The sequence below is a fragment of the Carcharhinus amblyrhynchos genome, chromosome 1 (genome assembly GCF_965287045.1).
Source record: "Carcharhinus amblyrhynchos chromosome 1, sCarAmb.v2.hapA, whole genome shotgun sequence".
Taxonomy (NCBI): domain Eukaryota; kingdom Metazoa; phylum Chordata; class Chondrichthyes; order Carcharhiniformes; family Carcharhinidae; genus Carcharhinus; species Carcharhinus amblyrhynchos.
The window spans coordinates 181,506,202-181,529,518 of record NC_137324.1 but is presented as its reverse complement, the minus strand read 5'-3'; the positions used below and the strand labels follow the sequence as shown (position 1 = coordinate 181,529,518).

Here is a 23,317-nt window from a genome sequence, read left to right as displayed (position 1 = left end):
GTGGGAGGAAATCAGAGCACCCAGAGGAAATCCACGTAAACATAGGGAGAACATGCAGATTCCACTCAGACAATGACCCAAGCCAGGAATCAAACCTGGGTCCCTGACACAGAGGCAGCAGTGCTAACCACTGTGCCACCATGCTGTTCACAGCTATGTTTCTCTCTCCATAGATGCATTAAAGATTTGCCTATAAATTTCCATAAACCCTGCAGAATTTTGACTGTTGTCCTTCATTTTGAAATCTAGCACTGTCATTACTGCAAATGCGGGGCTCAGGTCATTGGTGAACACTTACATTTCATCAATTTCAAATGGCAACAAAACTGAGTGCAATGAAACGCATAAATGAGGACAGCATAGTTTTGCATGTGAACTTTATTTTAAGATTCTACTAACAATCCTGGTCGAAGCTTCACTGAACAATCACAAATTTAAAATAAAAATATCCATATAGATAAGAGTCACTTATTTAGTTCTCACAAGCTATTTGCCTTTGTAGCAATATAGGTGACTGCATCTGGTATAAATTAAACATTCAAACACAAATGACTTTCATACAGAGTCCTTTATTATTAAAGTTTTCAATACATCGTACACTGATTAAGATTTAACAGTCTCTAGGCACATGCAAAATATGTACCCTCCAATCCAACGGTGGTCACCATCACACATTCCCCAATCTGAGTGTCACCATCCCCCTTTCCCACCCTTTTTCTTTTTTTGCTGCTGTTTTTTCTTAGAGGCAGCTGAAGGCTTCTGTTGCCGAGGGGGCACAATGTTGCTGGAAGATGCCACTGTGGCTGCTGCAGTCCCAGGTCGTGGAGATGTAGGTGGGCTGCTCACAGTCTTGCTTGCATCACTGAATGAAAAGCAGAGCAATCAATCATTAACAATGGGTTTTAAGTATAATAACTAAACACATTCGGTCAGCTTACAAGGACATTATAGATATCATGTGTTATACTTATTAAGCTGGTTTAAGAATTTTGGGAAATCCCAGTAGTGGGTTTCCTTGATTATTAACATGAGCTATAAATCCTGATTGTAAATTAGATGTTTTATAAGTTGTGACAGAATAATGCTTGCACTGAACTACATTTTTAACATTGGGAAATTTCCCACATTGCTGGGTAGATGCCACTGTTGTAGCTGTACTGGAACAGCTTGGCTGGAGGCACAGCTAGTCTGCAACACAATTATTCTGTACACTCAGGAATTTGACAAGACTCATAGCTTTTGCAGAATCCAGTGCTTTCAGCTATTTCTTCATACCACTGGAGTGAATTGAATTGGCTGAAGACTGGTATCAATTTTAGTAGGAACTTCAAGAGGAGGCCCTGATGGACCAGTCAGCCCTTCTGGCTAATGGTGATGCATTGTCCTTTTGTCCTTTGCACAATTGTCCACCACCATTCCTAACTGGATGTAACAGGACTGCAGAGCTTTGGTCCAATTTGTTGACTGTAGGATTGCTTAACTCTAGCATGCTGCTTTCACTTTTACATGTATATAGTCCCATGTTGTAATGTTGGCATACACTCCTGCATCCCAATTAAACTAAGGTCAGTCCCCCGGCTTGTTGTTAATGGTAAGTGAGGGATACGTCAGGCTGGTGATTGTGGCTAAAATACAATTCTGCTGCTATTGTTCACCTGCTGTATATCATGGACGACCAGTTTAGAACTGTTCAGAATTCTTTCAATTTAGTGTACAAGGACCAAAAGAGAAAACGCCGGAAAATTTCAGCAAGTCTGGCAGGATCGGGAAAGAGAGAAAAGAGCTGACAGGCACATGACTGTGTTGGAGATGGATGGATATAGGAGATTGTTTTAAATAAGGGTCATTAGCATTGGGGCGTCCCTGGTAAGGTAAATGGATATGGTACAATAATAATGTTTTTTTTCCCTTTTCATTCACAGGTTATAAGTCGGTCCGCCTTGTGTCCAACGAGGGGCATACACGCGATGGGTCGTACTGGGGCTGCTCTTGGTTGTTCGAGATTGGCCTAGTGCTTCACGTCGTTAGTGTGCACCTAAACTGGACCAGATACGACAGCTCAGTGACTATCGCTGATTGCTGTGCAGACACATGGATTTGGGCCAGTGTCTGTGGGAGTTTGTGCATTCTCCCCGTGCTTGCGTGGGTTTTCTCCGGGTGCTCCGGTTTCCTCCCACACCCCTAAGATGTGCTGTTAGGCTGATTGGCAGGAATAAATTGTCCCTAAATCAGTTTCCCTCAATCTGGATGGCCATAAAACGTTAGACAAGGGTCGTGGGTGGAGAGGGGGACTGGTGGTGTTGAGATGGCAGCGCGGGCTCGTTGGGCCGAAGGGCCTGTTTCCCGGGCTGTTTTTGTTCTTTGATGTTTTGAGTCCAGGTGACCCAGGATATCCTCATCATGAGAACAGGGCATCATCTCCACAGGAATTACGTTCTGGTCACTTCTACCAATATTGTCTAGGACAGATGCATCACTAGTGAGGGTAGGTTGGTGAGGGTAAAGTCATGTACGTGTTTGTCTCAAGTTGGTTCACCCCCTTACTTGCAGGCATAATCTGGCAAAAATGTCCTTCAAGATTCATGCAGCTTGGTCAGTAGGAGTGTTTCAAAGACATTCTGGTAATGAATATTGAAGCCCCCCATTCCAGGTATATTTCTGGTGCTACTTCCAAGTGGTGTTCAGCATGGAGGAGCACTGATTCATTAGCTGAGGGATGGTGGTCAGTAGTAAATCAGAAGATTTCTTTGCTAATGTTTTGTGATGTCATGTGATTTCATAGAGTTCGCAGACAACGCTGAGGAGTCCCAGGACCAATCCTTCCCAACTGTATAACCATTATGCTAGCACCTCTGGTGGCTCTTCTGGGATTGGTTGCACGGTATGATTCATAGAGTATGACTGTATAAGAATTCCTGCTTTACTAATGGGGACAGCTCTCCCAATTTTGGCACTGTTCCTCAGGACTTCAGAGAGTTGACCGGCCTTTGTTATTTTCAGTGTCTCGGTCAACATTGGTCACCTCAGTTTTTTTCTCAACTTTTCCATACTGGTTTGATAAAACAGAGTGATTGGCTACACCATGACCCATAGGTCATATGTGGCTAGCCTTAATGTCAGATCATTTAGTCCCATTTGTACTAATTTTTTCTTAATTATGGAAATAAAAGCAAAATACCGCAAAAGCTAGAATCTGAAATAAAGAGAAAATGCTGGAAAATCTCAGCAGGTCTGACAGCATCTGTGCAAGAGAATAGAGCCAATGTTTGGAGTCAGTTCCCAGATTCAAAATGTTGGCTCAATTCTTTCCTCACAGATGCTGTCAGACCTGCTGAGATTTTCCAACATTTTCTGTTTTTGTTTCTTAATTGCTGGTTTGACTTTGTTTGAATCTTCTCATTCAGGAAGTTTGCAAGAGCTCCTGCTATATTCTTATTTATAATTTATTCATAGAGTTAGAGGCAGTAGCAACTTGAGATATTTGCAAATTAGTGGAAACGTGGTTCTAAAGTTTCTGGATCCGAGATAAAGCAAAAAGCTGAATACCTGATAAGGTTTTCAAATATGGGCTGCACTACCTGAAGAAACAGTCATAGAAACAGGCCATAATTACACACCTTTAGAATCCTGGAATCTTAAAGCACATCAAGAGGCCATTCTGCCCCCTACATGTGATACAATTAGACTTCTTCCCAGGCACAATTCTTTGGCACATTGAAAGTAATAATCCCACAATGGCCAATACTCACAGTTCTGTTGCTGCAGACAATGTTGTTCCTTGAGTTCCTTTTCCTATTGGTTCTTTCTTCTTCCCCTTCTTTCTCCCACGATAATATGAGCGTTCCCGCATGGGGAGCCATCGTTCTGGATCTGGAGGCACTTTAGGATCATAATTTTTGGGCAGTTTACCTAAACAATAAAAGATAAACCAGCCAATGACACAAATTGGATATTGGTTTAGTTAAATAAAGTGGAATCATTGTGAATATTTTCATTGGGAGTCACCAATTTAAAACAGAAATGAAGAACCTTTTTTTCCCCTGAGGGTCAACAGTCTTTGGAACTCTTCCTTAAAAGACAGTGGAAACAGAATCTTTGAATATTTTTAAGGAGTTGGTTAATTGATTCTTAAGGCGAAAAAGATTAATGGGATAGGTGGGAATGTGGAGTTAAAATTACAATCAGATCAGCCATAATCTTATTGAATGGTGGAGCAGGGCCAAGGGGCCTACTCCTAATTCAAATGTTCGTACGTATTAGCTATTTTCACTTAAATCTTTGAGGCAGTAATTAACAGATTTTCCCAGGTTAGTGTTTTTTTTCTTCAAAAATTATTACTTAAATTAAAAGTTCTGAAATAGAAATAATCTTAGTGGCCATCACAGCAACGATAATGACTCCCACTTGATAAGAATTTCCTGTGTGGTGCACCCTAAAATAGGTGGGAACGCAGGTAGTGAAGAAGATATAAAGACTCTCCAGATGAATACAGATAGGCTCGGAGAATGGGCCAAAATTTAGCAGATGGAGTTTCACGTGGGTAGATGTGAGGTTATTTATTTTAGCTGAGAAAAATAGAAAGGCGAATTATCTAAATGGAAAGCAGATTCAAAATGTGTCCCGGCAGAGTGATCCGGGTGTCTTTGTTCATGAATCAAAGTCGGTATGCAGGTGCAGCATGTAATAAAAAAGGCAAATGGAATGTTAGCATTCTTGCAAAAGGACTGGAGTATAAAAGGAAAGATGTGTTTCAATTGTATAGGGTGTAGGTGAGACCGCATTTGGAGTCATGGAAACAGGCCCTTTGGCCCAACTTATCAATGCTGCCCAGTTTTTACCACTAAGCTGGTCCCAACTGTCCGCATTTGGCCCATATCCCTGTATACCCATCTTATCCATGTAACTGTCTAAATGCTTATTCAAAGATAAATTTTTACTGCCTCTACATCTACGTCTGGCAGTTCATTTCAGACAATCACCAGCCTGAGTGAGAAAAGTGCCCTCCAGATCATTTTGTATCTCTCCCCTCTCACCTTAAATCTTTGCCCTCTAGTTTTAGACTCCCTGACCTTTGCGAAAAGATGTTGACTATTGAAGACGGGAGTATTATGTTCAGTTTTGGTCTCATTTTAAAAGGGATTGATAAAGTAAATGTAGACCAAATGTTTCCTCTTATGGGGCAATCTAGAACAAGAGGTCACAGGTATTGGTTGCGAGGCAGTACATTTAAAACTGAGATGAGAAGGAACTACTTCTCGCAGAGGGTGGTGAATTTATGGAACTCGCTTCCCCATAGTGCGGTGGAGCCTGAATCGTTGATTAGTTTCAAGAAGGAAATAGACATATCTAATAAAATAAAATGGGGTGGCACAGTGGTTAGCACTGCTATCTCACAGCACCAGGGACCCAGGTTCGATTCCTGGCTTGCATCACTGTGTGGATTTTCTTCCCATTTCCGTGTGCTCTGGTTTCCGGCTCCCACACTCCAAAGATATGCAGGTTAGATTGACTGAACATACTAAATTGCCCCTTAATGTTAAAGGATTAGTAGGATAAATAAGTAGGGTTATGGGGATAGGGCCTAGGTGGGAATGTGATCAGTGCAGACTCAATGCCGTATGGCCTCCTTCTACACTGTGGGATTCTATGATTCTAATAAGGGAAAGAGGGATTATGAGGAACAGGTAGGGAGGAGGATTTGAGACTAGGGAGAGATCATCCATGCTCTGATTGAATGGCGGTGCAGGCTCGAAGGGCTGAATTTGCTGACTTCTGCTCCTAACTCCTATGTTTCTATGTAGTCACAGAGGTTTACAGCATGGAAACAGGTGCTTTGGCCCAACTCGTCCATGCTGCCTCCTTTTTTTTTCAAAAACCACTAAACTAGTCCCAATTGCTCATGTTAGGCCCATGATACCCCTTTACACCCATTTTAATTGTACCTGCCTCTACTACTTTTTGTGGCAGCCTGTTACAGACATTCATCACCTGCTGTGTGAAAAAATTGCCCCTCTGGACCCTTTTGTATCTCTCCTCTCCTACCTTAAACCTATGCTGTCTAGTTTTAGGCTCCCCTGCCTTTGTGAAAAGCTGTTGATTATCCAGCTGACTGATGCCCCCTCATTATTTTACAGACTGCTATAAATCACCCCTCAGCCTCCTATGCTCTAGGGAAAGAAGTTCCAGTCTATCCAGCCTCTCCTTATAACTCAAGCAATCAAATCCCGGTAGCATCCTAGTAAATCTTTTCTGCACTCTTTCTAGTTTAATAGTATCCTTTCTATAATTGGGTGAACAGAACTCTACACAGTATTCCAAGTATAGCCATACCAATGTCCTGTACAACTTCAACAAGACGATCCAACTCCTGTATTCAGTACATCAAGGCAATTGCTTATGCCCACAATTCACCTCGTAGCAAGTTTTCTTTCGTGCTCCATACTAGTTTGTTTTTTTTTGGGGGGTAATTAAAGAAGAGTTGGAAAGCAGGAGCATGCAGTGTTTAAAATTTCTAGTGGAAGCATAGTGATGGAGCTGGAGAAAAAGAACTAGTGACAAGTACAGCATACATGCAGTGCTGGCTCTGGATCTGTATGTCTTGAGAAAAGCTGAGCTGACAGCAAATGACTCTGAGGGGCAGGGATGCTGACGTTGCGGGACGGGATGGGAAACAGGTGAGCGCTGGAGGGAGAGTAGACAGTGGGTAGGTGATGAGGGAAATGGGACTGGAGTTAAAAGTGTGTTAGGAGGGGTGGTCCACTGGAACTGAAAGAGAACAAAGAGTATGTGGAGGCTACTGTGTAACAATTTTCAACATCAATTGCTTTGACAAAACTGCTGTCTGAACACTGAATGCTTGTGATTACTAAGAGAGCATTTTGGAAGTAACAGCATCCTAAAATATCAATAACAAACAAACTAAGTAGTGCCTTTAACTGTCAACATCCTTGGGGTTATCATTGACCAGAAAGTTTCACCACCTAAACATAGTGGCTACAAGTGCAGATCAGAGGCTAGGAATACTGCAGCAAGTAACTCACCTCCTGCCTCCACAAAGCCTGTCCACCATCTACAAGGCACACACCAGGAGTGTGGTGGAATATTCCCCACCTGAATGGGTGCAGCTCCAACAACGCTCAAGAAGCTTGACATCATCCAGGTCAAAGCTGCCTGCTTGATTGGCACCACATCCACAAACATCTACTTCCTCCACCACTGATGCTCAGTATACACTGCTGCTACTATATACCAGATATATATTTCTACATGGGATTTAATGGGATTGAGGGTTATAGATAGGCCTGGTAGGTATGGATATGATCGGCACAACTTGTGGGCCGAAGGGCCTGTTTCTGCTGTAGTGTTCTATGTTAAGATGCACTGCAGTAATTCACCAAAGATCCTTAGACTGCACCTGGCAAACCTATGACCATTTCCATCTGGAAAGACAAGGGCTGCAGATAAATGGGGACACCACCACCTGCAAGTTCGTCTCCAAGTCACACACCATTTCACTTGGAAATATAATTGCTGTTCCTTCGCAGCGGTTGAGTCAAAATTCTGGAATTCCCTCCCGAAAGACATTGTGGGTCAACCCACAGCACATGGACCACAGCAATTCAAGGTAGTAGCTCATCGCCACCTTCTCAAACGGCAACAAAGGATAAGCAATAAATTCTGACCAGCCAATGATGCCCATGTCCCACGAATGGATAAAAACATAGTGAAACATCCCAAGCTGCACAGCAACATTGGAAAACAAAGTATGATACCAGCCCATATAAAGGAATATTAGGTCAGAAAAATTTGGCCAAGAATTTTAAGGAGTGCCTAAATCATAGAATCCCTACAGTGCAGAAGGAAGCTATTCAGCTCCATTGAGCCTGCACTAGCAACAATTCCACCCCTATCCTTGTTATCCCACTTATTTACCCTGCAAATCCCTTGACACTAAGGGACAATTTAGAATGGCACATCAACCTATCCCACACATCTTTTGAGTGTGGGAGGAACCTGGAGGAAACCCACACAGACACAAAGAGAATGTGCAAACTCCACACAGACAGTCTCCCAAATCGGAATTGAACCCAGGGCCTTGGTGCTGTGAGGCAGCAGTGCTAATCACTATGCCATGAGAGATGTAGGGAGAAATGTCAGATCTTCAGGTTTCAGCGACCAAAAGCTCAACCACCAACGGTGGAACAAGTAGAATTTGGAATGGACAAGAGGCCTAAATTAGAGGCGAGCGGGTATCTTGGAGGATTGTGCAGTTGTAGGAAATTAAAGAGGTGGGAGGAGTGAGGCAATGGAAGAATTTAAAGTCAAGGTTGAGAATTTTAAATTCAAGATATTGCTTGACTGGTAAATCAGCAGGCAAAGGAATAATACAGGAATAGGACTTTTGGCAAATTAAGACAAGGCTAACTGAAGTTTAAATATCAAATTGTGGAGCATAGAATGTGGGAGACCAACTAGGACTGTGTTGGAAATAGTCTAATCTAGAGGTAAGAAAGGCATGAATGAGGGCAATAACAAAGACCGTCATAAAGCTAACAGCTTTTTCAAACCAAGTGCTGCAGGAGAAAGAAAAACAAGTCATATAAAAGCAAAACCTTTCTTTTTCTTCTTTTTTTTCTTTGTATCACCTTGTCTGGAAAAGGAAAAGAAAGTGGGTCAAAATGGTCCACCCAAAACAGAATGGATTAAGTTTCTTAGTTTTCTATGTTTCTATTTAAAGGTGCAGAAATCAAAATGCATTACCCTGGAAATTTCAAAGAAATTAGAGTTCCACAGATAATACAGCATTTAATGACATTCTTAAAATGTGATATCAATCAAATTCAGATGTAAATACAAGAACAACCATCAGCTAATATTCACAAATCGCATTTCCTGCAAGAGGTTAACTACAAGAGTTAACTTTGCAACCTGGTGTTTCCAGCAGAGCGCAGTGCTCACATGGAGCATCTCTTGGGAAATTCAAGGCAGTCGTAGCTGTAATTTTCTGTCCATTAGTTAATGGTTAAAGACTGACAACCAAGATACCTCGAAATGTACACCATGCAAATACCTTTCCCCAATGAGTTATTGACATGACATAAACCAAGCAATGTCAGGACACAGGCTAGCAGTTCCTGCACAGCCCACAAGTTCAGCATTAGCACAAAGATCCAAGCTAACTCCAAAATGATGCAAGATTAACTCCTTCATCCAGAGTTTTACTCCACTTCATTTGGTGTTCTAAAATCTGGTTCAGACTCTGGATTCAAACTGCATCGAACTGCACCAATAGAGTGCAATGAAACTATTCAACACCGGTGCCACAATTTGTGTGAATGTAACCTAAAGCTATGTTCTGTTTACAACAACTTATAAAAAATGAATTTTCCATAATGTCTCTTCACAGGAGCATTATAAAATAAAGAATGACATTATGCTACTATAGGGAACCATTAGATCAGATGATGAAAAGCTTGGCTAAAGACATATCTTAAAAAAAATATAAGGAGGAAATTCCAGAGCTTAGGGCCTAGGCAAGTGAAGGCACAATAATCAATGATGGAACAATTAAAACTGAGGATGCATAAGAGATCAGAATTCAAGCGCAGATGTCTCAAAGGGCTTTGGAGCTTAAGGGGAGTACAGAGATCAGAAGGGGGTGAAGCCATGGACAGAGTTGAAACCAGGGATGGAATTTTTAAACTCAAGATCTGGTTTGACCAGGAGCCAATGAAGGTCAACTTAGAGTTATACGGAATGAGACGATTACAAGTTAATACACAGGCAGCAGAATTTTGGATGACAGTCTAGTGACAGTGAGCAGCCTGGAGTGCAATGGAACTGTCAAGCCCAGAGGGGAATAAAGACATGAATAAGGCAGATAAGTAGAATTTCTTCCCGTCAGAGGATACACACAAATGTGTTAGGAACAGTAGGCCACTTGGCCCTTTTTTGCCATTCAATCAGATCCTAGCTAATCTGACTGTAACATCAAGCCAACATTCGTGCCTTCTCCTGATAACCTTCAACTCTCTTTGGAACTCTCTTCCTCAAAAGGCATTGGAAGCAAAGTCTTTGAATATTTTTTTAAGGCAGAGTTAATAGGTTCTTGATAAACACGGGGGTGAAAGTTTATTAGGGTAGATGGGTGATTACTCCTCCTAATTCCTACGTTTATATGAAATGAAGTTTTTCCCAGTTAGACTAGTGGAAGGGAGGGACATGGCAGAGGCAGCTGATCAGACTGTCCAGATCTTAGTGACACAAAAGTCCATGAGTTCCTTACATTTGTTGGAGGTCAGGTTGGAGAGAACAGGGATTTGAGATGACAGTCTGCAATAGAGAAAGAGGACAGGGTTTGTCCTTGCATTCCAGGATGATCTGGAATAGAGAGAGATTTTAGCAAATGATAGCAGAACCCAATAGCATTTAAGTGACCCAGCCAGATCTAGTGTGGATGGTTAAATCTGTTGTTCATCATATTCTTTCACTTTGCTTTCCTTGAAGAAAATGAGCAGAGACGAGAGTTGTAAGAGAGGAACAGCCAGGATGAGTGAGACAATAATGATTTTTTTCCCCCAGGATGATTTGATTTGATTGATTGTCACATGCACTGGGATACAGTGAATAGTATTGTCTCTTGTGCGCTATATAGGCAAAATCTACCGTTCGTAGAGCACAAAGGGGAAAATGAGAGGGTGCAGAATAAAGTGTTGCAGCTACAGGTAGGACAAAGATTAACTTAATATGTGATAGAGGCATTCAAAAGTCTGATGACAGCAGGGAAGAAGCTATTCTTTAGACTTCTGTATCTTCTGTCAAGAAAAAGAGAGAATATCCGGGGTGTGTGGAGTCCTTGATTCTTCTGACTGCTTTCCTGAGGCAGTGGGAAGTGTAGACAGAGTCAGTAGACGGGAGGCTGGCTTGTGTGATGGACTAGGCTACATTTGCAACTCCTTGAAGCTTCTTGCAGTCTTGGTCAAAGAAGGAGCCGTACCAAGGTGGGATACAACAGGATAGGCTTTTTGATCCATCTGTAAAAATCGGTGAGGATTATTTTTATTCGTTCGTGAAGCATGGTGTCACTGGCTGGCCAGATTTATTGCCCATTCCTAGCTGTCCGAAGGCAGTATGGCTCTGGAGTCACATGTAGGCTAGACCAGGTAAGAATGGCAGATTTCCGTCCCCAAAGGACACTAACGAACCTGATAAGTTTTTCTGACAATCAACAATGGTTTCATAATCATCAGTAGATTCTTGAATCCAGATTTTTTTAATTGAATTCAAGTTCTACCATCTGCTGAGATTCAAACTCGGGTCTCCAGAGAATTAGCTGAATTTCTGGATTAATAGGCTAGTGATAATACCACCAAGGCCATCACCTCCCGATGTTGTAGTGGAAGTGCCCAATTTCTGTAGCCTTCTCAGAAACTAGAAGCTTTGATGAACTTCCTTAACTGTGGTGTCAGCGTAGAGGGTCCAGAACAGATTGTTGGTGATTTGAACACCAAGGAACTTGAAGCTCATAACCATCTCCACTTCATCACCTTTGTTGTAGGCAGGGGCATGTCCTCCATTACGTTTCCTGAAGTCAATGACCAGCTCCTTTGTTTTACTGACATTGAGGAAGAAATTATGGTTGTTGCACCATTTCACCCGATTCTCTCTCTCTTTCCTGTACTCTGGCTCATCATTGTTTGAGATTCGCCCCACTACGGTGGTGGCGTCAGCAAACTTGAAAACAGAGTTGGAGCAGAATTTGATCACAGTCATAAGTGTATAAAGAGTACAGTAAGGGACTGAGGACATGGACAGTAGTAGAAAATGATGATTTTGAAAGACAGGAGAGAGACGTGAAACAGGATGAGATGCTCAAAGGAGGAGAAAATGCCAGAGTAGGGGGTCAAGCCAAAGTATGATCAGGTGACACCTATCATCGATGATCCTAGTGGGACAAGTGGATACGTAGCCAGGTAGGAAGGTTTCATTAAGGAGTCAGCACTCATTAGCCAGGTTTCTGTGAAAACCAGGTTGTCAATGCAATCATTTGCAACAGGTCATGGCCGGGAAGAGCTTTTGCACAAGTGGATGGATATTTTTGGAGGGAGGTATGAAGGGGGAGGTAAGAGCTGATCTGCTGACTGAGTCTATTGGGTCAGCAGTCAGAAGGGAGTTGGACAGGAAAGAGAACATTGGCAAGGTAAGTCTCCAGTTAGTTGCGAACAGGAAGGTTGACAACAGGGTGGGATGGGGCAATTGAGGCTGCTGCTTGTAAGGAGTTAGTGCAATTGTTTCAATGAGCCTGACATGGGATTACATAAAAGGCATAGAAACAAACTAAGCTTTTCCAAAAAGGAGTCAAGCCTCATACGGCAGGAGAACATGAAGGTCAAGAAATGTTGAACAGTTGAGGTAGGGAACTGTGAGAGCAATATGCATGAGTGTAGAGAAGTGAAAATAGGCAATAGAAGAGAATCTCGGAAGGGGTAAAGAGAAAAATGGTTATAAAAAACAAAAACGATAACAGATTGATGGGCTCAAGACTGGAGTAGCATCCCAATGCATATGCCAATGGAATGCATAGAGAACTTGGGTTAATAGGTCTAGTTGCGAAAAAAAAACATAGTAAAAAGGAAATAGATGATGATCATAGGAAGGAGTCCAAAATTATACTTGGAAGTCCATTGGTGGAACAGATGAAATTAATGAATAGGTGAAGTCTGGAAGGTATTTGGGGGTAAGAAAATTTGGTATCTTTACTACGACTCCCACCAGCTTTTATAGGTGCACCACAGAAAGCATTCTTTCTATTTGCATCACAGCTTTGAATGGCTCTTGTTCTGCCCAAGACCACAAGAAACTACAAAGGTCATGAATGTAGCCCAGTCCGTCACTCAAACCAGCCCCCCATCCACTGACTCTGTCTACACTTCCCACTGTTTCAGAAAAGCAGCCAGCATAATTAAGGACTCCTCACACTCCGGACATTCTCTCTTTCACTTTCTTCCATCAGAAAAAAAATACAAAAGTCTGATGACACATACCAACCAACTCAAGAACAGCTTCTTCCCCGCTGCCATCAAACTTTTCAATGTATATACCTTGCATTAAGTTGATCTTTCTCTATACCCTAGCTATGATTGTAACATACATTCTGCACTCACCTTCTCTATGAATGGTATGCTTTATCTGCAGAGCGCACAAGAAATAATACTTTTCACTGTATACCAACACGTGACAATAACAAATCAAATCACAGGAATTAACGATTGCTTAGCTAGGGTGGAATCAGCATGTTGCATCGCAGACCATTTATCTGAATTTGGCAACAGGTGAATTGAGTGAAGTCCAGAAGTTATTTGGGGGTAGAGTATTGAAGATGGATGTTAGGGAACTTCGGGAAATCAATAGTGATGTCTTAAGGAGTGTATATATTACAGAGGTGGTGGTGCTGGAAGTCTTAAAGCACACCAAGGTAGATAAACCCCTGGGCCCTGATGAAATGTATCCCAGGACGTTGTGGGAGGCTAGGGAGGAAATAGCTGATCCTCTAACAAAATTAATTGAATCATTGATAGGCGCAGTTGAGATGCCTGAAGATTGGAGGATAGCAAATGTTGTGCCTTTGTTTAAGAAGAGCTGCAGAGAAAAGCCTGGGAACTACAGAACAGTGAGCCTCATGTCTGTAGTAGGTAAGTTGTTAGAAGCTATTCTGAGACACAGGATCTACAGGCATTCAGAGAGGCAATGACTGATTAGGGACAGTCTGCATGGCTTTGTGAGTGGAAAATCATGTCTCATGAATTTCATTGAGTTTTCTGAGAGGGTAACCAAGAAGGTAGATGAAGGCAGTGCAGTTGATATTGTGTACATGGACTTTAGCAAGGCATTCAACAAGGTACCAGCTGGTAGGTAGTTGCACAAGGTAAAATTTCATGGGATCTAGGGTGAGGTAGCCAATTGGATACAGAATTGGCTTGACAACAGAAGACAGGGTGATTGCAAAGGATTGTTTTTCAAACTGGAGGACTGTGACCAGTGGTTTGCCACAGGGATCTGTACTGGGTCCACTATTATTTGTTATTCATATTAACGATCTGGATGAGAATTTATGGGGCACGGTTAGTAAGTTTGCAGATAACACTAAGATTGGTGGCATAGTGGGCAGTGAAGATGGTGATCTTGGATTGCAACAGGATTTTGATCAATTGGGCCAGTGGGCTGATGGAATGGCAGATGGAGTTTAATTTAGATAAATGCGAGGTGACGCATTTTGGTAGATCGAATCGGGGCAGGACTTACTCAGTTAACGGCAGACTGTTGGGGAGAGTTACAGAACAAAGATCAAGGAGGACAAGTTTATAGCTCCTTGAAAGTGGAGTCACAGGTGGCCAGGGTGATGAAGAAGGCATTCAGCATACTTGGTTTCATCAGTCAGAACACTGAATACAAAAGTTGGAATGTCTTGTTGAAGTTGTACAATACATTAGTAAGGCCACACTTGGAATACAGTATACAGTTCTGGTCACCCTATTATAGAAAAGATATTATTAAACTGGAAAGAATGCAGAAAATATTTACCACAATGCTACTGGGACTTGATGGTTTGAGTTATAAGGAGAGGCTGAATAGACTGGGACCTTTTCCCTTGAGTGTAGAAGCTTTACGGCTGATCTGATAGAGGTCTCTAAAATAATGAGGGGCATAGATCAGCTAGATAGTCAATATCTTTTCCCAAAGGTAGGGGAGTTTAAAACTAGAGGGCGTAGGTTTAAGGAGAGAGTGGAGAGATACAAAAGGGTCCAGAGGGACAATTTTTTCCACACAGAGGGTGATGAGTGTCTGGAACAAGCTGCCAAAGGTAGAAGTAGAGATGGTGTAATTTAGTCTTTTAAAAAGCATTTAGACAGTTACATGAGTAAGATGGGTATAGAGTGATGTCAGCCAAATGCGGGCAATTAGGATTAGCTTCGTAGTAAAAATTGGATAGCATGGACAGGTTAGGCCGGGGGTGGGGGTGGGGCTGCTCCCATGCTGTAAACCTCAACCTCTATGACTCTAATAGAGGTATTTTCATAAGGATGAACATCCACATGGTGTACAGATACAGTTGCTAGAGAGAGAAAGATGATTGTATGGCTGTAATGTATCATAAAATCCAAAGATTTCACAGGATTGCTCTTCTGATAGTCTTGCCAGGAACATTCTAAAGATAAAAATTAGAGGAACCCCAGTGGCCAATTACAGGTTCAGCAGAAGACCCAAGTATTTTAATTATACCAGTGATTGGGTAAGGACAGTAGACTGACAAAAGGTATCTTAAATATCGCAAAAGACCAGCAAATCAGAAATGGATGTCAGGTCTTATGGTATAACCAATATAATCCAGAGCAGGAATATCTTACAAAGAATAAAGAAAAGTACAACACAGGAACAGGCCCTTCAGCCCTCCAGACCTGTGCTGACCATGATGCCCCAACTAACTGAAAAAAAACCTTCTGCCTTTACTCGGTCCGTATCCCTCTATTCCCTCCCTATTCATGTACCCTTTCAGATGCCTCTAAAATGTTGCTCATGTGTCTGCTTCCACCACCTTCTCTGGCAGCACATTCAGATTAAACACCATCTCCCATTTCTGTGCCCAATTCTCCAATCTATATCTGTTGTATCCTGACAATTCCCAGCACTCAGTAACTCCACCAATCTTCATGTCATCCGCAAACTTACTAATCAGACCATCCATATTTCCCTCCAGATCACGTATACACTATAAATAACAGAGGTCCCAGCACTGATCCCTGTGGAACACCACTAGCTACAGATCCTCATTCTGAAAAACCCACTTCCACTGCTACTCTCTGTCTTCTATAATCAAAACAGTTTTGTATCCATCTTGGCAGCCCACCTCAAATCCCACACAATTTCAGTTTTTGTACCAGTCTGCCACGTGGGACCTTGTCAAACGTCTTACTGAAGTCCATATAAAGTACATCTACAGCCCTTCCCTCATCAATTTTGTCACCTCTTTTAAAAAAAAACCATACAAAACCATGCTGCCTGTCACTAACTAGTCCATTTTCCTCCAAATGTGCATATATCCTGTCCCTCAGTATTTTCTCTAAATGCTTCCCACTACAGACGTTAGGCTCACCAGCCTATAATTTCCTGGATTATCTCTGCTTCCTTTCTTAAACAAGGGAGCAACATTGACTATTTTCCAATCCTCTGGAACCTTGCTTGTGGTCAAAGAGGATGTGAAGATATTCGTTAAGGCCCGAGCTATTTCTCCCCTTGCCTCCCACAGTAACTGGGATGGATCCTATCTGGCCCCAGGGACTTGTCTATCTTAATGCAATTTAGGATATGCAACACTTCCTCCTTCGATATATTGACATTCTCTAGAGTGTTCACACACTTATCCCTGACCTCAACATACATCATGTCTTCTTGATATTGAAGAGTCCAGGAATTTGAAGCCAAAATTGAAAAATGTTGATCTAGATATTTCCAGATATCTTCCATTGCTCAGATTATAAAACAGAATCAGAATTTGACATTTTTTCCAAAGCAGTGCAGTGTAAAAACATGATTTTTAAGTCCAATGAAGTTCATGAATTTGAGCTGAGAAACATACACAGCCAGAGCTCTCATGATAAAGTCAGGAGATGGGGTCTGAACATTCAAACAGAGGTCATTTAAACTAACAGTAACTCTTGTTTAGGCCAAAGTGCATCACAGTTAGAATGAGGGGAATTTAAACAGCAGATGATGATGCTGGGGAGCAGAAAAAACAACAAATGGTAGCAGATGGCCAAGGCTAATTGTGCAGAGTGAGGAGCTCCCTAGAGAGCTGACTACACAGGAACCATGTTGCAATCAAAATCAGTACATTTACATTAATGAAGTGCATTTCAATTACTTTTCACATACCCACATTCTTTCAGTTGGCTTTCACCTGCCACTTTTGCAGCCTTCTTCCTTATATATGTGGCACCATGTGAATTTTCTAAGGCATCAACATCTACTTTGAAAGACATAGTATCAGGTGAAGGCAAGTGCTTGCTAAGTCTGGATATAACGTGTTTAGGACTTAATAATTTCACTTCAAGTACTTTAGTAATTTTTTTCAACCTCAGACGTCAGCAGATAAACTTATCATAAACATATGCTCAAATTATAGAACAAAAGCTTCTGTATATGAAATTCTCTACTTTGTAACCCATCCCCTGCCAGTGTAGCCTTGCACTGGCTTAGCTTTCAGTCAATTGCTCAAAGATTCTGCCTCTTCCATTACTCCTTTAAGAATGCTTTCAACCCCCTTTTTTTCTTCAATCACTCCATCCATAATCTTATTTGGATGGCACTCTGTTTCTCTTGCTTGTATTCGGCAAAGTGCTTGTTGCATAAAAAGGATACATCTTGGCCTTTTCTGAGTTCACCAATGAATATGCAGAGATGAGCTGTGCCAAAGTCCGCACATCCTCAGGATTTTGTCTAGAAAGACAAAGTTAGCAGTATTCAAATTATAAACCAAAAGCATGATTATCTTTTACCTTCATGTATGCAAATATCAAAGATTTAGATTTTATCATTAAAACGGATGTGGTAAAAAAGCAGCACAGGAAACTTTTCTGAATATGGCGTGTCTTTGAACTAATTGACAATGCTCCAATTCTCAGTACATTTATAACTGAAACATCTGAACGTAATCAGGGAGCCTTTAGAAACTGCACAATAATGCCTTGGTTGACTCACCTGCTTGACATTTCTACTGCATAACACGTTAGCACCACTGAACTGAAACAGCAACCTTTTGTGTCCCACTTAATAGCAGAATCTGCATCATACTTTGCCACTTTGTACCAAATTAATATAGTGAAATATAATTCTTCTCTCAAATTATTTGTGGTTGAAGAGTGATGGTATAAACGTGGATCTTCTTTCCAGCTTCCCAAAGGAAGTAGCCGTTGTGAGACTGTTTTGTAGCGGAGAAAAATGTAATCCCACAAAATCGGTTTCATATTTAGCAATTCCATAAATCATCTGCACAAGTAGCAATCAAGCTTCCAAACATGAATTATAAGTGGGAGCGGAGTTGAGGAGGAATTTCTTCACTCAAAGGGTGGTGAATCTCTGGAATTCTCTGCCCGTTGAAGTGGTGGAGGCTACCTCGCTAAATATTTTTAAGACGCGGGTTGATGGGTTTTTGATAAGCAAGGGGATTAAGGGTTATGGGGAGAGAGCGGGAATGTGGAACTGAGCTACGACAGATCAGCCATGATCTTATTGAATGGCGGGGCAGGCTCGAGGGGCTAGATGGCCTACTCCTGCTCCTATTTCTTATGTTCTTATGTTCTTTATGTTCTTATGAATGGGTAGAGTAGAAATAAAAACAGGGTACTATTATAGCTTTTGGGCATCAGGTGTTGGTAACACTTCTGCCATTTGTTTAATCATTCCTGCCACCCACTCACATATCTCAAACCTTTTCTTTTGTTCTTTCTTCCCCCTTCCCTAGCTCCAAACCTAAAGCCTTAAGCAAAGCCCAGCCAGAAAACTGAACGCAGGTCTGGAGTTTGGCAATTGCGGAAGTTCAGTGAAGGGGGTGAAAGAGTGTTTCTCTTCACTTTTTCTATCTTTCTCACTCATTAGGATTGGTTCTTCCTACTTTGGGGAAAGGCACTAGGTAGCTTGGTGAGTATCTGGTAAATAAATTCTATTCTATTCCTCAGGTTCAAAACAGTACATATCTTCATGGAAAAGTTAATAAAATATATAAGCATCATGCATAAGTAAATAATTTAAGTAACTGTTTAAAACACATTAATAATGGCAATGTTGCAAGGTTACAACATGTGGCAGCTCTGAGAGAAGTGTGTGCACTAAGTGTTTGCAGCTGAAGGAACATCAGCTTTTTAACCATGAGGCAGTCACACCTCTTAGAATAGAATTTTCTGATTTGACAGTGGTCAGGGTCAGGAGATTGTGACTGCGAGCGAGGCAGGTAGGGAGATCCAAAGAGCAGAAGTGTTAGCCTCTGTAATTATCTATTAGATTTGAGGCTCTGTCAACTTGTTTGGATGAGGGAAGGACTGCAGAGTGGATGAACAAACAGACCATGGCACTGTGGTACAGAAAGCCATCCAAGTGGGGTGAACAAAACAGTAGGCACCATGCATCTGGACCTGGAGGTTTATCCACTTCTAAGGCTGCCAACATCTCCAATTCTTGGCTTTCCCTATGTTAATTTGCTAAAGAACCTCACAATCTCTCTCCCTGAAATTCCATACCATTGTCCTCATTTTCTTGGGTGAAGCCGAATGTGAAATATTTATTCAACACTCTACCCACAGATTGCCCCCTTGGTCCCTAATGGGCCCTACTCTTTCCCAAGTTATCTTCTTCCAATTGATATACCAATAGAATATCTTGTGATTTTCCCTACTTTCACTAGCCAAAGCTCTCTCATAGCTCCTCTTTGCATTCCAAATTGCTTTTTTAAGCTCCACCCTGCACTTCTATACCTCACTAATGCGTCCACTGATTTGCTCCCCTTATACTTTTTAAAAGCCTTTCATTTCCTTCTTATTGTATCCTGAATATCTCTGGTCATCCATGGTTTTCTGGGCTTGTTATTCCTGCCTATTACCTTAGAGGGCTTGTACCCTCCCCGTTTCGTTTTTGAATGTGGAATTCAAAGCACAAACAGATCAGCCACTATCTTACTGAATGGCAGAGCGGGCTTGAGTGGCTGAATGACCTGTTGTTAACACACTGTCTATTCTTCAAGTATATAATTCTTTCAATTTCTTTCCAACCAAGCTTTCTGCTGCCCTGTGTTTTTCACTAGCATAACATGAAGAATAGTGAGCTGACGACCTTTTTAAAACATCATGGCTAGCTAAACATGAAAAATATTCAGTGGTGAGAGAAGCAAGAGTTAATGTTTTGAGTCTGTTGAGTCTTCTCTCAGAACCCATATGGGGAAACATTGACTATTTCTCTCTCTCCATAGATGTTGCTAGGCCTGCCACCATTTTCCATTTTTGTTTTACCACCATATTCCACTTTTATTTCAGATTTTCAGCATCTGCATTATTTTGCTTTTATGAAAAGGAGTCACCTGCTTCAATCTTAATGCTTCTGTCAGCATTCCTTCTTGTCCTTAAAATGGCAGAACAGAATGCAGTGGCATGATATTGTCCAAGGAGGAACGGGGTAATTCAGAAGTATGGCTGTATTCAGCATTTAACAATCTTCCAAAAACATATTCTTTTGTTTCACTTGAAGCTTTGCCTCAGTGTATAATTTGCTGATGAAGGCACAGTTTAGCTATATTTTCATAAGGTAGTACATCTAGTTTAAGTTCAAAAGAAACACTCCCAACATAGTGCTAAGTGACTTTGCTAGCTACTTGCAAATTAATGTACCAGATCAAATTCACATTTGAATAACTTATTTGATTGCAATTTAAATTGCTAAAATATATGAATAGAAATAAACCGTACCTCCACAGTTGCTCCAAATCACTGATTGCTTCCTTCTGTCGCCCATATTTCAACTTAAAATTGGCTGCTTCTCTTACTAGTGACAAATGAGATGGAGTATTTGGCTATATTAAAAAAAACATAATTCACAGTGTCATATTATTTTATTTAATGTATTGTCACATTAGTATACAGTGAAAAGTATTGTTTCTTGCACGCCACCCAGACCAAACATACCACTCATAAATCCCTCTCCTTCTCTAAAAAAAAAGGACAGCAGCATATACCTTTGATTCTTTGAACGTTGGGAAAATAAGAGGCAGTCTGGTGCCAATTGTAGGGAGATCTAACATAACCTCACTCAACATTCACTAATCCTTCATCTACCTATGATCCAAGAGCAGCATCAACCCAAACCTACCTGATCACAATATTCAAGTCCCTTCTACACTCTGTCCAACACTAAATGACCCAGAATCCTGGGCCAAATATTTTCCTTCACTCCTCCCAGTGTCAATAACTTGGATGTGAATGCATTCTTCTCACAATCACCATGCAGTAAGGATGCAGAGTGACTGCATTAACTATGTATTGGAATGTACACATGTAAAACTGTACAATGATACAATAATAAGATATTAATGACTGTATTAATCTGAATGTAAAACCATGTGGCTCAGAGTTAAGATGGTATCACCTGGACAATACTGTCAAGAAACTTATCAAGCGTCTTCACAAAATTCAAATAAATTATATGTACTGGATGGTGTGGTTGTCATTTTCTTGCTCAATTATTTCAAGGGTTCGAGCAGAATGGTGAAAGCTGGCTTCTTGTTTCTAAGTTCATGCTGGAAATTCCCTAAGAGAGGCCAACAGCTGAGAAGAGTAAGATGATTATTGTTAAAAAAACATGGCCTGTGGCATCCAGAGTGCACAATTAGGGTTATTACAATGGTGGATTAATACCTTGGGAATTGTTGCTCTCTGACTAACCTGATGCAGAGACAAGTTTCAGTTTAATTTTCTTGGGAAGTATGGGGGCGATGGGGGGGTATGATGGGAGAAGAGTTCTTTTTCCCATTCCCCCCTGCCACAGGAACCATAAGTGGCAGGGAGTGGACCATGCAAAGGTCCACTGACTTTGGGCAGGATTCACTGGTTTTGGGGCAAACGTGGCTAGAGAATCCCACCCTACATCTGTCAAAATATTAAATAAATTTTAACGTTCACAAAAGTGCACATGGAGACAACAAAAATAAGATCTACAAAATCTTTCAATGTAATGAACAGCACTTCAACTAAACAGTTCTCCAGCTACATTTAATATTAGGATCCTAATCTTACAGGAAATGAAGCAGAAATAACTATACAAGCAAATCAGTATTAAAGGTTTCTATACCTAATGCAGAAGTACAACACTGATACCTATTGCTAGTTCAAAATTACATAATTGACTTAATTTTTAATGATTAGCTTATTTTCAAGATAGCTTTGCTCCTTTATTCACGCACACTCTGGCTTTAAAACTACATCATGGTACATACTTGGGAAAGCCAGACAGATTCCAAGTCTTTTTGTATCTGACCTTCCCCTATGTATTATCAGTCATATTTTGGAGGCATTGGATTATATATTTAGCTTCAATTAATTATCCTTCTGGTTGTGTGCACGCTGATTTCTTGTACTTGATACTTTGGTGTTCAGCAAGATGTTTACCTGGTGTTCTTGGTACCACTGGATAGCTTGGCAGAAGATCTCTATTGCACTATCAATATCTTCCTCATGGCTATACATCGTAACTAATGCAGAGACCTGTTAATACACAATACAGTTTTTCCATTGGACAGGGTTTAAAGTGCAATTTTAGAACATTGTTCATTTTGTCTAAATGCTAACTTCAGATTTGTATGCTATCCAAAAACATCTATATATATTTTAAAAATCCATTTCCAGTGCACACCTACATGTTCACAATGCATAGCTAAATATTTCCAAAATGCCAAGCATATCAAAACTGTATAAATTAACCCTCCCGACATTTCATTATTGCAAACCAGAAACACAAATCCATTGGGAATAGAAACCATAAAACACTACAGCACAAAAACAGGCCTTCTGGCCCTTCTTGGCTGTGCCAAACCATTTTTCTGCCTAGTCCCACTGACCTGCACCTGGACTCTATCCCTCCACACCCTCTCATCCATGTACCTGTCCAAGTTTTTCTTAAATGTTAAAAGCGAGCCCGCTTTCACCACTTCATCTGGCAGCTCATTCCACACTCCCACCAATCAATGTGTGAAGAACCCCCCCACTACAATATTCCCTTTAAACTTTTCCCCCTTCACCCATAACCCATATCCTCTAGTTTTTTTTCTCCCCTAGCCTCAGTGGAAAAAGCCTGCTTGCATTCACTCAATCTAGACCCATCATAATTGTATACATCTCTATCAAATCTCCCCTCATTCTTCTACACTCCAGGGAATAAAGTGCTAACCTATTCAACCTTTCTCTGTAATTCAGTTTAAGTCCCGGCAACATCCTTGTAAACCTTCTCTGCACTCTTTCAACCTTATTAATATCCTTCCCTGTAATTAGGTGACCAAAACTGCACACAGTACTCTAAATTCGGCCTCACCAACATCTTACACATAACATTCCAACTCTTATAACAATACTTTGATTTACAAAGGCCAATGTTCCAAAAGCCCTCTTTACAACCCTATCTACTTGTGATGCCACTTTTAGGGAACTATGTATCTGTATTCCCAGATCCCTCTGTTCTACTGCACTCTTCAGAGTTCTACCATTTACCCTGTATGTTCTACCTTGGT

General features: G+C 41.1%; 1 protein-coding gene across 1 annotated transcript in view; it reads right to left on the bottom strand.

Annotated features, from left to right (window-relative positions):
* Window positions 1–360: 360 nt before the first annotated feature.
* srp72 (signal recognition particle 72) overlaps window positions 361–23,317 on the bottom strand; it is a 67,800-nt gene continuing 44,843 nt past the window's right edge. Inside the window, exons 13-19 of the mRNA XM_080188650.1 lie at window positions 22,203–22,298; window positions 20,508–20,611; window positions 17,416–17,493; window positions 16,930–17,067; window positions 8,613–8,650; window positions 3,750–3,909; window positions 361–862 (exon numbers count right to left, since the gene is read on the bottom strand). Coding sequence (XP_080044776.1) covers window positions 691–862; window positions 3,750–3,909; window positions 8,613–8,650; window positions 16,930–17,067; window positions 17,416–17,493; window positions 20,508–20,611; window positions 22,203–22,298 — 786 coding nt within the window. The 3' untranslated portion in view covers window positions 361–690. The remainder of the gene's footprint in view (window positions 863–3,749; window positions 3,910–8,612; window positions 8,651–16,929; window positions 17,068–17,415; window positions 17,494–20,507; window positions 20,612–22,202; window positions 22,299–23,317) is intronic.